This window comes from Adiantum capillus-veneris, chromosome 8 (genome assembly GCF_014529385.1).
Source record: "Adiantum capillus-veneris isolate H3 chromosome 8, ASM1452938v2, whole genome shotgun sequence".
In the NCBI taxonomy this organism is placed as follows: domain Eukaryota; kingdom Viridiplantae; phylum Streptophyta; class Polypodiopsida; order Polypodiales; family Pteridaceae; genus Adiantum; species Adiantum capillus-veneris.
This window is the reverse complement of record NC_140938.1, coordinates 155,343,436-155,361,933: the sequence shown is the minus strand read 5'-3', so window position 1 is coordinate 155,361,933 and position 18,498 is coordinate 155,343,436. Positions and strand designations below refer to the sequence as shown.

General features: G+C 43.6%; 2 protein-coding genes across 3 annotated transcripts; both read left to right on the top strand.

Moving 5' to 3' along the window:
- Positions 1-3,129: 3,129 nt before the first annotated feature.
- On the top strand, positions 3,130-4,053 carry LOC147453209 (uncharacterized). The gene has a single exon (XM_086519351.1). The coding sequence runs from the start codon at positions 3,130-3,132 to the stop codon at positions 4,051-4,053; it is 924 nt and encodes a 307-aa protein (XP_086375477.1).
- Positions 4,054-6,394: 2,341 nt separating this feature from the next.
- On the top strand, positions 6,395-9,851 carry LOC147453208 (SNF1-related protein kinase regulatory subunit gamma-1-like). 2 transcript variants are annotated; one of them, XM_086518683.1, is made up of 7 exons: positions 6,395-7,052; positions 7,993-8,171; positions 8,286-8,435; positions 8,582-8,740; positions 8,835-8,902; positions 9,118-9,318; positions 9,426-9,851. In XM_086518683.1, the coding sequence occupies exons 1-7, from the start codon at positions 6,623-6,625 to the stop codon at positions 9,763-9,765; spliced, it is 1,527 nt and encodes a 508-aa protein (XP_086374809.1). In that variant the 5' UTR covers positions 6,395-6,622; the 3' UTR covers positions 9,766-9,851. The 2 variants fall into 2 exon arrangements, with proteins under 2 accessions (XP_086374809.1, XP_086374808.1); XM_086518682.1 differs by having other exon boundaries at positions 6,400-7,052; positions 8,820-8,902.
- The last annotated feature ends 8,647 nt before the right edge of the window (positions 9,852-18,498 follow it).

Genomic DNA, 18,498 nt, shown 5'->3' with positions numbered 1-18,498 from the left:
GCAAATGTACAAAATGTTAAAAATGAACAAAATTTTTGTCTTATAAGACTCTCTTTTTCTTTATTTGTGCACAAAAATGAAGTAGTATGCATGCTTAGATCAAGTTTGTGGAGACGACGTCTCCCAAACACCAAGTAGAGCTTGTCACTCTACTATGGAAGACTGATAGGACTGATGTGCAGACATGCTTGCGGAAACCTCAGGCTCTCAAGCGCCAAATGGAGTAGTCATCCATTCTGGAATGATGTCGTAGGGTAACATAGGGATCCTCTACCCGCTAAGAAAAGGACTCATGAACATGCTTTATCTTCTCTACACCATAGTCGAGGACGACTATGATTTCAAGAGAGAGGTAATGTCATAATAATCAATATCTAATTCTCCTAAATGATTTTCTCATATTAAACTGATCATTTAATGTGGGGAAGGCCAGGGGAGAAAAAGCTAGAATATTGGTTAAGCTAGCAGACCGGCCACAGTAGGGATCCAAAGGAGGGAAAATAGGGATCCAAAGGGGGGGCCATCTGCAAAAGAGCCATGTGTAACAATGGGCTAAAAAGACCCTAAGGTTTAGCCCATTAAGACTTCCAAAATGCTAAGGTTCCAAAATTCAAAGGTTGTGTCCAAAGGTCAACCCTAGGGAAAATTGGATGCTTTGTGTGTGCCCTAAAAGTCTTTGCACATCCCTACATGGGAGGGGGCGAGCCCTAAAGGTAGGGGATGAGAGAGAAACCACACACACACACACACACACACACACAGGCTCCCTTTACACAAAGGGAATGAGGGACACATGTCAGCTCCCTAGGCCAGATGCCCACAAGGTGTGCCCAATTTCTATTGGATGACCCTTGAAGTGGACCAATGAGAATTAAGCTAGAGTAAATCTAGTTTAATTAATTTAAAAACATTTAATAAAAGAAACCAATGAGAATTAAGTCTCCTAGAAGACTATTGGGCAGTCTCCCAAGGGGTCCAATGAGCATTCAGGAGCCCCATGGCTTGCCTGATTCCTATTGGCCAGGAGGCAAAGGGGTCCAATGAGAGTTTAGTTTAATTATTTAATTACCTAAAGCTCTCACAAAAGGGGAAAGGGGGACACATGTCAGAAGGCTATCACTTATGCTGCTTAATAGTAATTGGCTTGACTTGGGGAGGGCCAATGAGGCTGCAGCAAGAGCAATTAGCAAGAGGGCTCGCCCAAGAGAGAGAAGGGGCTGATTTTTGCAGGGCATTATCACACACACACTCACACAAGCTCATGTGTGAAGAAAGAGAAGACTATCTCTTCCCAAGCTTTAATGGAGAACTCATCACCTACTCCAAGCTTGTGAGATAGATGCCTACATCGACACTCTCTTGGCATGTGGATGCAAATCCAACCAAGAGCCAAGCTTCAATGCATGCTCATCTCCTCTACCAAGCTAATTACTAAGCTAAGCTATGCTACATATGAGTGATTATGTGAGGAGATGTACATCTTTCTCGTAAGATACTCCTTCTTCCTCTCAATCTACTCCCATACCCTGCTAGCTCTCACCATCTTCGAAGGTGTGTGAGGTCTTGGGTCTGAGAACGGGGATAATTCAAGTTGTGTTTGGTTAAGTGTTTTGCTTAGTGCATGAAGCTTCCATCTTCATTGCACTAGCTAGTCTTGAAGGAACACAAAGAATTGTATTGTACAATGTCTCTCTTGATGGGAGAAACCATAATACAAAGCCTTTTGGAGGGGGGACCGGCTCCATGCAAATCCGGTCCTCAACTGTTGTCAATAGCTTAATTTCTCTCTCTTTTGAAAGTATTGTTGATGCTATCTGACTAGGTGTTATGCTTTTTGTTGCTCTCTCCACCCAAGCACTCTTGTAATTCTCATTGGGAATCTATTCTAATGAAATGCCCACTATGTTCATGCTAATTTCCGCTACACATAAGTTATTAGGCCATTAAATGTTACACCCCAGGTTGGGTGACTCTACCCTCTAGGTGATTCATCCCCTGCACATGCTCTTGCATCTTCTGCACCATCTTCCCCACACGAACCACCCTAAAATGGCACTATAGACTAGGACACATTTCTCAACATGTTTTACATCAGCTCACACACCGCCATCTTGCCCTCGGTTTTCCCAAGCATCTCACTCCCATTACCCTCTGTGAAGGATGCATTTTTGCCAAATCACATCATGCACCTTTTCCTACATCATCATCGCGCGCTTCTGCACCGCTAGATCTCATTCATTCTGATGTCTGTGGCCCCTTGCCTGTCAAATCACTCACTGGCAACCTTTATATGCTCACTTTTATTGATGACTACTCCAAGTTCACAGCTGTCTATTACATGCCTAATAAAGCTTCAACTATCACATATTTTAGCTGCTTCAAAGCACTGGCTGAAAACCAGCATGATCGGAAAATCAAGGTACTCCGCACCGACAATGGCGGGGAATACACCTCCCATTAGTTTCGGGATATCTGCCACACGTCGGGTATTCTTCTTGAATTTACAATCCCTTCTCACCCTCAACAAAACGGCCGGGCCGAGTGCAAGAATCGCACCATTTTTTATGTTGCTCGCACCATGCTCATTCAAGCCAGTTTAGCAGACAGTTACTGGGAAGAAGCTACGGCCACCACATGCTATATACAGAATCGGATTCTATCCTCTCAAAACCCAAGTACAACTCCATACGCTCTATGCTATGGCAACCCGCCGAACCTTGGTCATCTTCGCATTTTTGGTAGCATAGCATATCCTCTCGAAACCAATCCCGTCTCCAAGTTATCACCAAGAGCCACCCGCACCATCTTCGTCGACTACGGAGATTGTCTTGGAGTCAAGGCATATCGCCTCCATCAACCCGAGCTCCACAAATTTATTCATGCCCGAACTGTCATTTTTTATGAGGATTTCATCCTCCAAAGCATTTCTCCCTCCAATACTCAATCTCATCCTCATGAAGTCTCTTCACCGGCTCGCTATCCCGCTCATTCATTTGCTCGCGTCCCGCCTCCTAGTAAAACTCCTCATGACTCCACTCTTACCCCCTCACCACCCTCCTCAATTAGAAACCCGGCTGCATGCCGCCATCTGGAGCATAAGGAGCCCATATTAGCCCCTCTCTCTCTCCCATGCGCTATGCATTCCCTCTGCATCCCGAGCCTCCTTCACACGCAGCTCTCCCTGCTGGCATTCCCTCTCCACACACACACAGCCCTGTGCTCAGCCCTTCATGCCATTGCCCATCCTCAAGGTGTCCTCCCACTACCGCTGCACACCCTCCATCCACCACCCCACATAGCCCCCAACCTCAGCTCGGTTCTCCACCTGCGCAACTTTCCCCACATGCGCCCCATCTTGCTGCAGCCTCACCAGGCCTCCTCGCCACCCCAATCTGCAGCAGCTCGCCACAGCTTGGCCTCCTCCACCATTCGCGTCCCTTGGGCGCCTATCACCCTCCCCCATCCCCTCCCGGCTTCACACGGCATACTGTCCCTGCTGCGCCATCCTCCATTTATTTTCAAGCTCGCCACACAGTAAAAAGTTTCCCTCTTGGCAGCGTTTCCCACCATCGGCCACCCGCCTTGCAAACCCCAACCTCGCCCATTATGGTTCGGACCTACCAAACCACCCGTAAGAGCTCAATGTCACTTCCTGCTCCCTCCTTGCTGGCAGCCCCTACCCGAGACCCATCTCGCTCTGCATCCTCATATCACACACCAATCACCTCGACATCGGTTTCCTCACCAATGGAGTATTCTCATGCCACCCCCTCGAATCAGCCTATTCCATCGGGGATTGACGAGGTCGAACCACTTACGTCAACCTCGGTGACATCTCCTACCACCTGCAGCTCGTCGGACTCATCGCCATCAGCACAACATCTTGATCAGGCATCTTCTAGCAGTCGCGTCCGCACACGGTCATTAGCAGATATTTACGCTGCTACAAGCTTCTCGGTTGTTCTCCAAGAAGAACTTCAATTGACCACCCAACCCGCTCGATCCAGTCGAAGATATTCTGCCAATCTCAGTCGTCGATGCCCTCTCATCTAGTGAGGGAGATTTATGGCATGAAGCAATTCAAGTTGAGCTTCAGGCACTCGAAGAAGCCCATACTTGGGATCTCGTTCCACCGCCGGAGCATCACAATATAGTCATATGTAAGTGGCTATTGAAGAAAAAGTACTTCCCCGATGGTAGAATCGAGCGTTACAAAGCCAGACTTGTCGCTCGCGGCTATACACAAAGGTATGGAGTAGATTATTTTGACACATACTCCCCTGCTCTTGGCCTAACTGCATTTAAACTTTTAGTCGCTATAGCTGCAAAGTATAATTTGCCCCTACATCACCTTGACATTAAAACCGCTTTTTTGCACGGCTTACTCTATGAGCTTGTTTACATGACCCAACCCCCGCACTTTGCAAATCCCTAATATCCCGATTATGTTTGCAAGCTAAATAAGCTCATATACGGCCTTAAACAATCTGCACGTGAATGGTATACATGCATACACAATTATCTCATTGCATGTGGTTGGGAGCGACTCACTGTCGACTTCAATATCTTCATCTAGCGTACAAATGATGTCCTTGCCATTCTGGGTTTATTTGTGGATGATATCCCACTCATTGGCACCACCGATGATCTCTGTTACACCGGCCATATCTTATCTCGAGCTATGTCACAGCCATGCAAAGCACACAAGCAAGATGCAAAACGCACACTTCGCTATCTACTAACCACCAAACACTATGCTCTCACTTATGCTTATGATCCCACTACACCCATCTCTCTGAGTGGCTATGTCGACGCCAATTGGGCAGGGGATGATCCCCGCTGCTTCTCCAGGTGGCTATATCTTCTCTCTTTCAAGTGCACCAATATCTTGGCAAACGAAGCAACAATCTTCAATTGGCTCTTCATCGACTGAAGCCGAATATGTTGCTGCCGCTCTTGCTTCCAGGGAAGCTATATGGATTTCTGAGCTCATTCATGAATTTCAACTCCCATACCCTATCTGGGCAGAAGCCATAACCCTCTACTGCGACAACCAATCCGCAATTGCTCAGGCTGCTTCCCCAAGTTTCTCTAACAAACTAAAGCACATCAAAATCAATTATCACTTCATCAAGAAATTGATAGCCAATGGATTTTTAAAGTTGCAATATGTGCCCACTGCACACAATTGGGCAGATTTCCTCACCAAATCAGTACCTGCTACCACCCAAACTACAGCATGTCGAAATTTGTTACTTGTGCCTACTGCTTGCACACCTCCTTAAGGGGAGGATTCTCCCATGTAATGAAGTGTTCATCGTTACGGGGGGATATGAAATTTCCTTTCACTATAACGGTGCTCACCCACTACCTAAATCATCTCAGCCACTCCCTAAATCATCTCCCCCTAATTTAGGTAACGTCCCTTCATCCTAGCACTTACCCAATAAGGCTCCTCTTGCCTAATGTATATAAGGACACCCCTGTTATGTTCACTGTGTGCAAGTTTTATCTCCTTTTATTAATACAAGTTAGCTTTACTCTCTTGCTATAGTGAAGTGTCTCTCATTGTTAACTTTGATTAGCTTAGGTTGTTATTATCAATTAGCATTTGTTCGTATTGCTTCACAGCTGGTGCTCATCACACTGTTAAGACTGTAAATGCTAACGATTGGATAAATGTGGTGGCCATCCCGATCGTCGATGCAGCTGGCGGTGCTCAGGCTCGCCAAGGGACGCATCACGACAACTGCTGTAGAGAGATCGACGCCATCTCGAGAGGTGGTAGCGTAACGATTGGCCGGTGCTGCCGCTACAAGGCACCCGTCTAACTGGATTGAACTCTGCTGCAAAACATAGCTTTGCACTGATTGGGATTGTGGCTAGTGCTCATCACACTGTTAAGACTGTAAATGCTAACGATTGGATAAATGTGGTGGCCATCTCGGTCGTCGATGCATGCAATCTGGCGGTACTCTGCATGGGCTCGCCAAGGGACGCATCACGACAACTGCTGTAGAGAGATCGACGCCGGCTATAGAGTTGGTAGCCCAACGACTGGCGGTGCTGCCGCTGCAAGGCACCCGTCTATCCGGGAGACCTACATAGCCTTTGTAGAAGTTCCTGGAAGGGGAAAGCAACTCACACTGGCGAAGCTAAGAGACAACAACCGCACTCCCACTTTCGTGAAGGGCACATGCAATGCGGCAACTAAAGGCAGGGCAAGGATACGACTTTGTTTGATTGCAAGACGGGAGTGTGCGTGCCATCAAACATAGCGATAAGGGGAAGGTGTACGCAATTCTGGGTGATGCAAGTGAGCCTGTCGGGAACTCGAGCCTGGTATAGCTAGGATGTTAGGTGATTGTCGTAGAGGAGATACACGGCACGACATGAGCAAAGATTTGGAGGCATGGTTCGATTCCGTGTCGGCAGATGGGATGGTTCTGTCGCACTGTTGATGGCAGGTGGATGTTGAATCAGATTGACTTTAATCCCACCTGCTTATGGCGCTTGGCCCTCCTTCTGTCTTGCTGCATCGCGTTTCCGAGGATGTCTCGCGCTCAATTTAAATTGCTCCATCGTCTGCTTTTCTACAAACAACCCAGATTTCAATTATCGAATGGTTGATCTTGAGCCAAGTGGCTCACTCCACGATCCAGAAAAGTCACAAGTAAACATCCGTCCGGACATGTGTGGCATTGAATGTAACTCCTCCTGCTTAAAGGACAAGTGGACAGTAGGAATGGCAAGGTGGTCTAACAGCAGTAGTGCTCCAAGCGAGACGACAGAAGAGATGGCGTCGGACATAAGTCGCACCATCTCAGGCACGCACCGCCAGCTGAGTGAGAAGAAGGGTATTGTGGTGGAAAATCTGAGGAAGGTACAACAGGAGGGACAACATGATGAGGATGGCCCCTCTGGCGGCAACAATCAGCAAGAATCTCTTGCTGGGGAGCAGGCCCCAAAAGGACCGCCTCCCTCTCAACCTCTCAAAGTGTTCTTTGATCGAGTACCTCTCTCCTCCATCCCGGGCCTGAAAAATGGCCAAGGTATCCCCCCTTTCCCTTCTGAGTTGGGTTTTTTCTGAGTCGCCCTTGTCATGTTGAATGTGTGCTTGCAGAGACGATGTGTGCGATTTTTCTCTCGCGTTTTTTTTTTTTTTTTTTGGACAACACATTTTCGCGGCTCGTTTTATGTAATCGTGGGAGCTACTGCATACGGAAGGTGTTAATGTGAGGTATGCATGATCTACATGCAAATGAAAGCCACTTGATTGGATCTGTGCTGATACCATATCTTTCAGCACAGCTTCTGGTTATCAATCCAGACATTTTACTTTAATCCAGCTTTTCAAATTGAGCAGTGAAATCGAAGATTGTATTTCAGTTTGGGAGACAATGTGGGAGACCAGTGGAAGAGGCAGACAAGGGAGTGCGGAACAACCACTGAGCGTCTTAACTACCATGTGGGGACTTGAAGAGGAGGAAGGGGGGGTGGGGGGGGGGAGGGGGCAAACCTCGATACCTTTGGTTTGACCCGATAGGCATATTGCTTTCAAGGCCTGAAGTCGGAGGGCCGAAGAAGTAGCCTACGACCACTCAAGCGTCCTAGTTGGCCTCATGCTTCTTTGACAAGTTGGGCTGGGAGGAGAACAGCTGCTGTGGTTATTTGTGAATTAAGAGGAGGCTTCTCACCTCCTTCAAGGGTTGAGGCAGGGGGTTTTTCTGGTTCAGTCCTTTGGCAAGAGAGCAAGGAAGTTCTCAGTGTTTTGAGTCTGCAAGGACTCTTCATTGGCAGCCGGGGTTTGGCTGTATAGGCCTTGTAGAGATTCAATACCAGAGGCTATCTAGCGGTGAAGAAGGGCTTTTTTTTCCCCTTTGTTTTGGCAGGGGCGTGGGGGGATTTAGAAGAGTATTGACACCATGTACTTAATGCTGTTGTGGCTCTATGAGAGAGATTCAATTGGATTATGATTTTCCCTGAATGCAGTTCTAGAGTTGAGGATGAAAGAATGCATCGGAGAAGCTATCAGACGTCTATATCTAGATAGTGTAATGGGTGCGCCAGTGTGTGATGAGACCGGCACTGAACATGGACTTGGCATCATCGGAACAGATCCTTACGTAGGGTTGGTTGAGCTCTCTAGTATGCTTCTATGGGTACTCGAGGTGAGTTGTGAATAGTACTTGTTAGCTCTTGTATGATTGTGCCATATATCATATTGCCAAGAGCCGTGCTCTATGGAGCTTTTTATGCTAACACTGCTTGCTATGCATGACAAGGAATTGGAGAAGGCTGACATTGAAGGTAGGAAGAGAGGACTCCGCGGTATAAATACTGATACGAAGTTTCATAATGAAGAAGAGAGAGTCTTGGAAGAAAAGGGTTTCTTTAGAAGCCTCCGGGAACACACTTCTATTTGGGACACTAAGGTCATCGACTACCTCTGAAGCTTGATAAGGTTAATCTTTGCATTTGTTTAGTTAAACAGGGTACAATCAACGAGTTGCTGCACTACATGGCATTGAGATATTCATCAATCGATTCAAGACTTGAATGCTTTTTCTTGTTGCAACAGGTTGCAGCTATGGCTCGGTCATTCATGTGGGGTCCATTTCTACCCGTTCGACCGGAGGATACTCTTCTACATGCTTTGTTGATGCTTTCAAAGCACACATTAAAAGCAGTTCCCGTGATGGATTCAACGACCAAGAGGGTCACAGGCTTTATCACACAAGTGAGTGCTAAAGTGATGGGCTCTATGGTGTAAAGGGAGTATGTAGAAGGCTTGTACATCTAATTGAATGTCCTTACAGGATGCTGCCATACAGTTACTTCTACAATGTGCTGGCTTGGAATGGTTCGACTCCATAGCAGATAAAAGGCTGAGTTCGTTCAAGTAAGTGCATTGTTGTTGAATAGCGTAAATGAGGCGAATTGTAAGCGATGGGTTTAGAAGGGAATTTTGTTTCTGATATCAAGCATTTTCTGAGTTCTTTCAAGTTAGTATGTTGTTTGTCGAATAGTGTAGTAAATTATCTGAATCATGTGCAATGTGTCAACGAGGCATTGTTTATTCTGATATCAAGCATTCTGTGACCAATATTTCTACAGGTTTGAAGTAGAGGATGCATCAAGGGACATAGTGCATATAGACTGCAAAAAGCCAGTTCTAGAGGCAATGATGTGCATGTGGAAGCAAAGGGTAAGTGGCATGCCAATTATTGATTCCGAAACAAAGAAGATTGTAGGAAATATACGGACAACGGACGTGCGGCTTCTTCTGGACAATGCAGAAGTATTTGAGGAAAGAAGGTTTGCATTAACAATCCCAGTTGTATAACTATGCTGATTTTGCATAATTGCACCAGTCATTTATAACAGATAGCGGATGCGTTCCTGACCACATCCTAATCATGCAGGTCTATGAGTCTTGAGGAACTAATGAAGGTAGACATGGAATTATATGAAATGGGCTTGCAAGATGAGGATGAGGAGGAAATGAGTGCAATCATATCGGCAGCAGCCTTGCATTTGAAGAGGGGTTGGAGGCCAAGGATGTCCGAGGTGGTTACATGTACCTCTGAGGATACATTGAAGCAACTCATGGCCAAGCTTACTGCGGCTCGTGCCGACCGAGGTTTCCTGGTGGATCAAGACATGCATGTGGTTGGACTTGTCACACTACGTGACATCATTATTCAATTTGCACCCCCTCTCACTCAATGTTCTCAATTAACACCTGGTTTCTTCCATACTTGAGGTCGGGGTCGGTCATGAAGAACTCAAAATCCTTACTGTACAGATTGTCATCCTTATAATTAGAAAATGTGAATGTACATTAGTCATGTGGCCCTCCAGCTCTTCAAGTTCTGAAGTTTCTTTTGTTCTACTGATAGGTCAAGGGCTTAGTTCTTAGTTGTGCCATGTTTGTTGTGCAATTCCAACTATGCCATTCCCATCCCGCGGCGTGGGTACATAACAATTGTCTTGTTCAGTACTGAGTTAGCCATGGGCATTGTCAGCATGCTAAAACATGCCTTACAGGAGATGAGAGAGGCGTACAAATGTTTTTATACACAGTTATTCCCACATAATCATGTTTGATGCAGACCTTAGAGCTCCCACTATTGTTCAATCCCTGTGACATGCGAGTGTGGGTGTGTGAGCCGTAAAACCTTTGCTTCAGAGAGCTAAATAGGAAGAAATAAATTAAAAATTACTTGTGACAGACACTTAGTACATAAAGGGTTAGTATGTAAGACATTGGAAACGTTTCTATTTTAATTCATAAATATTTTTTGGGGTTTAGTTTTTGACTTTTAGAATTATTGGCTTTCTAAGAAAAGCCTTAGGAGAGTCAGTTAGGCATACTTTCAATGTTTTCAGGGATGATTGAGACTTACTTTAAATGTTAATTAAGTTATAAAATATAAAATGGATATTTTTATCACACTTTTCATTTCACATCCTAACATGTCTTCACACACACACACACTTCCTAGTGGTAAGAGTGAGTGAAACCCGCCGGTAAGAGTAGAGAGAAAGGAAGAAAAAGAGGGGTCGAGAAAGAGAAATAGGGATATAGATAGAGAGAGCAATGAAGGGAAGGAGGGATCGATATGGTGAGATAAGGAAAGAGAGAACTAAATAGATAAATAGAGAGAGAGAGAGAGAGAGAGAGAGAGAAAGACTGTGAGAAACACAGAGGTAGATTGGAGAAAAAGAGATATAGAGAGAGAGAAATAGATAGGGGGAGGGATTCCGCCCCCCTCGACACGTGGCGCTCTTAGGATCATTTGGTGAGGGAGCGACTTTTAATACTCGCATCCAGTGAGAGAGAGTCGCAACCAGCAAGTGAGAAAATTAATGGATAGAACTAATGATGGGCAACGTTCAGATTTACTTTGCGCGAGTGCTTCAAGTAGAGAGAGAGAGAGAGAGAGAGAGAGAGAGAGAGAGAGAGAGAGAGAGAGAGAGTCCTTTTCTTGACCTATTTTTATGAAATTTTTCAAGAGCAAGGGGTTTTAGGGTAAGAGGGGCTTCGGTGGTGCCGTTTTACTACTGTCTGTATAAAATTTACTAGAATTATGCAAGGTGAAGCTTCATTTTAGCACTTGAAAACAATAGAATGCATGTGTGTGTGTAAATATAAATATATATTTACACACATATATAAAAACGAGTTTTTTTATTTCACATTTCATTTCACAGCTTCACATGGCTTGACTTTTCTTGCATTCTACATCTTGATTCCAATCGGTGTTCGGGAAAGTCTCTTTTATTAAACAACCTCTGGTTTCCTCCTCGCAAACAAGCAAACCGGAAATACTAGCAAATTTTTTGAAGTTAGATTTTCAACAATCTTCTCACATATTTCACCGACTTTTCTTCCCTCTTGTAATCGGCTAGTCTCGATTTTCAACCGGCTCAAGGGGCTAAGCTGAGGCAATCCTTTCCCGAACATTGAAATTTCTTGTTAAACTCAACCTAATGATTTTATCACTTCCTTATTGTTTTACAAAGTCAGGGTGACCTTTCACTTGTTTTTTTTTGTTTTAAGCTTAAACTCTAGTAATTTTTCATAATTGAATGAGACAGAATATTTCGAGTCTAAATAATAGTCTCAGGTTTTTTTGAATTGAGAATCAACTTAAGTAATCATCTCATAATTTTCTGGCCTATTGTTTAAAAGTTCAAAACTATTTATTCATTGTTTACTGAAATTGACCAGAATAATTAATATTCCCAATGGGTTACACCACCACCATGTTGGGCTATGGAGGCTTATCCAAACTCACATTATCCATGGATTAATTATGATGTTGATCGCAAGATTAGATTAAGCATTGAAAAGTGATTACAAGAGCTCTTTATATAGGTTTGCTAGGAGGCTAGGGTTGACAGAGTCTACTACCTCATAAGTAGGATATGTGGTGATCAATGCCCCAAAATCAGCCCCGTATAGTTGGTGGGGAGACCATCATAGGAGAATATTCCTTGTATGGACCTATCGACTCATTTCACACCTCATATGAAGGACTATGTATCATAGTTACTTGTGAACATTGACCATTGGTCTCATGTCTCAAAATATTATCCTGATGGAGGTTCACAAAGAAGGTTGAAGTCATAGGCTAAGGCCCACTCTCAACAAGCCCTCCGATTGTTGGAGCTCGTACTATGATGTTTACAAGACATAACATATTGCCACAACGGCCTCTAAAAGATCTCCCCAAAAATACACTACTCCATAGAGACTACGCTATCTAAGCTATTTCAAAAGTGATATCTAGCAAAGGACATGAGATACTTCTGTTATTGGTTTTTTTTATTTGATTGTCGGTGTTGTTGATGCTACATTTGTTGCTTCCTCCTTTGTCTGTCTTTGTCTCTGTTTGTATCTTTGTGAAAACATCGTCTAGGAGGATGCCCTTTTTGGCAACAAGCTTGTTGAAGTAGAAATTCTTGGAAGGATTTTCAATTCCTCCACACATATAGCACTTGGAAGTAGAGGGATTGCCTACTAATGCATCTCCCCTTACATGAGGGTGTGGTCTCTTTAAGCTTTTGATTCTTCCTTTTGAAGTGAATTGTTAACACCTTCAACTTTAGGTTTGGGATCTTTTTATTCGAGGATTGTGACTATGTGACCATAAGAGAGTGGGAGGACACCTAAAAGGACTACAACTTTTCCATCTTGATGCCCAAGTAACTCAATATAAGTGATTTGTGACCAAAATCTTTAGCCTATTAACAAGGCTTGCAATATCCTCCTCTTCGACCATAGTTAGTTTGTAAAGTTGCTTGTTGAGACTGACTTTGCTTGCATGCCCCAAAGCTCTTCTATAAAACTTCCCAAGCTTCATGTACATGCGCACACTCATCTACAAAGTGAAAATAATATCGAGGGGTGATGTAATGATTATACCCAAAGCTTGCTCATAATTAGCTATGAATTATGCACTAGTTGCAGATGTGGATGCTCTTGTTTGTGCTCCTTGTTCATTTTTCCATAGTGGAGGTTTAACTACATCCTATAAATTCTTGAAAATCCTCTTAATATAGTGTGCCATTTGTGAGATCCTCCCCATTGAATATCTCTATCCCTTTCTCTATCATTGTGCTATAGAGTGGTCATAGCTAAGGAGACTTTCCTTAAGGCATTGTCTATCTTCTTTACAATTTCTCAATAATCACATCATTCTAAGATCATCCCCATAACTGGAGGATAAACAAATACATTGCCTTGTGTTTTGGGAGTTCGAAAACAAGGAAGGATTGGCTATACACAAGACAAAACAATGCCTATCTTCTTTACAATTCTCAATAATCACATCGTCCTAAGATCATCCCCATAACTGAAGGATTAACACAATATATTGCCTTGTGTTTTGGGAGTTTGAAAACAAGGAAGGAAAATTAATGTAAGCAATGCTTCCAAGATGTCATGGTTGAACTCCAAATTACTTAAAGAATGAGTTAAAAGGTGAGTTTTGAAGCTTCAATGGGCTTGACTTCCAAAAGGCCAAAACATATATTTCTTTTGTAAAATTGAACTAAAAAGTGTCACACACCAAAAATAAATAAATTTGAAGATATGCCACTAATATATATGACCTTTTGTCAGTGGAAAAGGGGCCTACAAAAAATGGCATCATTAGGACCTCATTAGGACTATAAAAAACCTCCCCTTTCAAGATATAACACTAGATGCTTCAAAGGAAAAGAGAAATCCTATCTGTGAGTGTACCAAGTAAAGTCAAAAAAGAAAAGATTTGGGCCGTGAAATCGCATGCACATGAATGCTTCCTTATAGTTGGACCTGATTGCCTTATGCATTCCAATTCTTCACTTCAAAACATGGACAAGTGTTGAACCACCACCCTAGCCAGCTAGAACATGAATCATTTGAGCTATACCATGAGGCTAAAATTCCATTAGGAAGAGGATGGGGTGTAGGAGGGACTATTTATTTTCCATGAGCTTATGGAGGTGATTAACATTTTGACAAATACGTGTACACCATGTGTGCAAGAATGGTGGGTGTGTAAGAGATGTGTAAGAGTGGTCAAAGGATGTACTTCCCCCCCCCCCCCCTCCCCCCAAAAAAAAGGAGGTGGAAATTTTTATGATTTTTGGCCTTCCATAGCTCCGCTCACACATATGATTTCCGATTTGAGCGGAGAGCATATATTTGCAATCTATACGTCAAGCTCTTTTCATCAATATGCTACATAATATGGTTTTACCCGCTACATTATAAGTTCCATTTTGGAGGGAATTTTTTTTAGTAAAGTTGATGTCCAAATGCATACCTTAATAGCTCTTTGAAGAAATCTTCTATGGAGGCTTCTTTTGCATAAAATTAATTGTAATGGAAATGGCCCATGAACTTTGAGAATAGAGGAATAAAGAGAATTAGAGTGAACATTTATATGAGACTACTTTGAGAACATAGAGGGTGAACTTAATTGACGGTACCAACATAACCATTATACCTAATTAACTTGGCATGAAAAATACTTTTGAAAGAGAGAGAAAGAATTAGAGAAATTGACAACAGTTGACGACTGGATTTATGTGGAGCCGGCCCCCCCTCTAATAGGCTTTTGTACAATAGATTCTCCCATAAAGAGAGACTTGGTATAATACAATCTTTGTGTTCCTTGTGACCTTGGTGATGCTATGAATATGGAAAGCTTCATGCATCACGAGCATAACATAAACTTTGTAAAATCATTAACCATCCCCGGCCTTAGTCCCAAGGCCTCAAACACCTTCAAAGGTGGAGAGAGCTAGCGGGGAATGAGGGCAGGGAAGAGGAAGAGGAAACATTCATAGGACAAAGAAATAGTTCCTCACTTATCATCACTCTTCTTGCTAGCATACAAAATAGCATAGTAATGAAGATGGAGAATATGGCAAACTTAAGCATTGAAGCATGGCTCTTGGTTGGATTTTCATTCCATATCCAAGAGTGTTGGTGAAGGCTCTCAACTTCTCAACAAGCTTGGAGAAGGAAATGGAGTTCTTGCACTTTCACCAAGTGAGAATGCTTGAAAAATAAGTGTGTGAGAGGGTGTATACCCCCAAGCACACTCCTTTCTTGTTTTGGTCGACCCCTCCTTTTTGCTCAAGCTTGAAGCTCATTGGACCCCTCTAAGCCTAGACAATCACATGCACAATGCATTTCAAGCAACATGGGTAGCCTTTGGAAAAGTGTCCTCCTTACCCCTTTGTGTGTGTGTGTGTGTGTGTGTGTGTGTGTGTGTGTGTGTGTGTGTGTGTGTGTGTGTGTGTGTGTGTGTGTGAGAGAGAGAGAGAGAGAGAGAGAGAGAGAGAGAGAGCTTGAAAATATTTAGATATTTGTTGAATTGAACTAGAAGCTCATTGGTCCCCTCTTTAGCCAAGCCAATAGAATTCAAGCACACCATGTGGCTAAGCATAGGGAGAGCGTGACATGTGTCCATGTGCCCCTTGAGAAATGGGGGTGCCTTTTGGGTGAGTGGGAGGCTAAGTCAAAGATACCCCTAACTTTGGGGCTTTACCCCTCCTTTGTAGGGTCTCTTTTTGACTCAAGCACCCCAAGCACCTTACCTCCCATGCATGGGAAGCTTCTGAAGCACCTTCCTTATCAAGAATGACAAGCACCTCAAGCACCTTAGTCAGCATGCACGACAAGCACCTTAGTCACCAAGCATGACAAGCACCTCACTATTGGGCCGGGTTCCCACCTCAAGCACAACCCTAGCTTGCCTAAGGTCTAAGGAATTTTAACCGTTACCTTTGGAGGTCTTTAATGAAGCTAACCCTAAGGTCTTTTAAGCTCCATTAGATGCACGTTGCTCTTTGCTAGACTATCTCCTTTTGGACCCATATTGAGATGCAACCATCTCTCCTCTTGGTCCCCTGCTGAGATAAGTCTAGAAGCACTTGTTACACATTTCTCTTTGGTAGACAATCTCCTTTTGGACCCCTATTGAGATGCAACCATCTCTCCTTTTGGTCCCCTGCTGAGATAGGTCTAGAAGAACACGTCTCTATTCTAACTCTAGATATTAGATTTTATGACATTAATCCACTAATTGAGCACTTTAATCACAGAGGAAACTATGCCGACATTTGGTATTAATTGTGTGTAATGATACTACAAAGTGATAGTTTATCACCCTTCTTAATTAAGGCCAATCAAGCTAAAGATGGATTGTTTGAAGGCTCAATGTAAAGCTTATGCAATGGGCTTCTCGCACACACATTCAAGGATGTGTTAAGCCTTTCTTCTATGAGAATTGAATAAAAAAATGTAATGACCTTAATTGCCTTGTTATCAAAAAGTTCAAATCAGTAATCAACTAGAGAACCTATCGTAAAAGTCTTGATACCACTTTTTAGGGGATGTGGCTATGGAGACTAAGCCATACTTGTTATGGAATTGAAATTTTACTATTTTTGCAGCTGATAGGTGGAAAAGGCTGGACCGAGCTAGGACTATGCGAATGGACATATATATATATATATATTCTACATTTTATTATTCAAGTGCTCTTTTATGAGCTTTGGCCATTTATGACCGATCTGCCAGTTTGTACTCAATTTGACCATTTAAGAAATCTATAAATGAAATACGTGCAAGAGGGAATTGGTCACTCTTGCACGGGGGGAGATTGCACCCAGCGTCGTCTGATTCTTCTCTTCTCTTCTCTCTCACAGTGTCGGTGTAGCACTCCGCTCTAGGAGGTGCGCTTGCACGAGCTCGCTTACACTTTTCCACTCTTTGCCTCTCTCATGTAATATTTGCTATGGCGTTTATACGTACACAATTTTGCAGGTATGGAGATCTACTGATTTATTGTCTGTAGCGTGTTATTTTATGTATGTTGTAGGGACGCCACGCCTCTGCTTGTAGCAATGGTATTAGAGCCGAGGCTACGGTCCCATGGCTATTGAAATCTTTGTCTACAACAATCAAAGCTAAGTCTTTTTTTTCTTTCTTTCTACCTATTTATTTTCCCCTTTTTGTTTCTTTTTGGCACGACAAATTGGGTGTCATTGAAAGATCTTGTGAGAAACTGCGTTTTGCTACTTTGTCGATAATAATAATAGAAGAGTATAAGGATCGAGACTTACATTAAGCAATTAATTATTGCATGGATTAGAGAGCTGTAGTGTTATAGTAGGAAAAAGAAGGAGGAGGAGGAGGAGGAGGTGGAGGAGGAGGAGGAGCGTCCAAATTAGCATAGATAACAATTTTGAGTGATGGAATTTAGCATAGGAAGCAATTTCAAATTATCTTTAAAATGCTTCATATACTTTAAAAGGAGCATTAGCGAGATAGAACCCGCAAGCAATGTGAAGTAGAGGCCGGAAGAAGAAGGTTGTTTAATCCAAACCAAAGTAGGAATCAAACCCAAGATGACAAAAACCCTTTTCTCAAGAGGGGATCTAACGCGAGGGAAACAATTACAAGAGACTATTAAAAAACAAATTATCTTCATCAATTCTGTAAGCAGCTGTGGTATGACATTGCCGACCACATTTAGCCACCAAAGGACCGGCAAAAGGAGCTTGGGACGGCTCTATACTGGAAAATGGGGCAATGAGGAAACAAAATTGATCCACCCATTTATGAGGTATCGACAATGCCTTCTACCAAATAGTCCCCCTGCTACGGTGTCAATGGACAACGGCCGCACTCCTCAGTAGCTCAAGCACCACAAAAAAATCTATTTATTTTTTACTCCAACCACAACGAACCTCTCAACATGCACCACTTCTTCACCCCTTTTTCCTCTCTCCCTTTGTTTGTTGCACAGTACAAACCTACACCCATTGATTTCCATGCAACGGCGGCCACCCACTCCATCGAGTCTGACTGCAACCTCTCTCCCTCTATCTCTCTCTAGACTACATGCACATTGGTCTCTCTCTCTCTCTCTCTCTCTCTCTCTCTCTCTCTCTCTCTCTCTCTCTCTCTCTCTCTCTCTCTCTCTCTCTCTCTCTCTCTCTCTCTCTCTCTCTCTCTCTCTCTAGGGCCGCCCAACCAACCACCCATGCAATGCATTTTTTCAATGTTGCTCTCTCTTTTGATTGTTTAGCCGCCACCAACATTCACTCTCTCTGGTTGTCAACTAGCACTGCACACACCAATAAACCCCTCCCTCACTCACAAGCTCACACAAGCCATGTAGTGGGAGATGCTCTCTCTCGCGGCCGTCAACTTCTCTCTCTTTCAACCAACTCTTCAGTTGACTTCTCTCCCTTTCTCTTTTAGCCAACCAATGGTGATTATCGTATGGTCTCCACCGACCCACCAACCACCCCCCATGCAGCGGCTCTCTCTCTCTCTCTCTCTCTCTCTCTCTCTCTCTCTCTCTCTCTCTCTCTCTCTCTCTCTCTCTCTCTCTCTCTCTCTCTCTCTCTCTCTCTCCCCTTTCCCAGTCCAGCTACCTACACCAGAGTCGGCCACTAGCTACCTATCGCAGACATCTTAGC

Excerpts from the sequence above, each read along its gene's own strand:
- LOC147453209 (XM_086519351.1), top strand. The coding sequence starts at position 3,130 with ATGCGCTATGCATTCCCTCTGCATCCCGAGCCTCCTTCACACGCAGCT.
- LOC147453208 (XM_086518682.1), top strand. The coding sequence starts at position 6,623 with ATGGTTGATCTTGAGCCAAGTGGCTCACTCCACGATCCAGAAAAGTCA. Across the intron at positions 8,436-8,581 it reads CTTCTATTTGGGACACTAAG|GTTGCAGCTATGGCTCGGTC; the intron begins GTCATCGACTAC and ends TTGTTGCAACAG. Across the intron at positions 9,319-9,425 it reads GAAGTATTTGAGGAAAGAAG|GTCTATGAGTCTTGAGGAAC; the intron begins GTTTGCATTAAC and ends CTAATCATGCAG.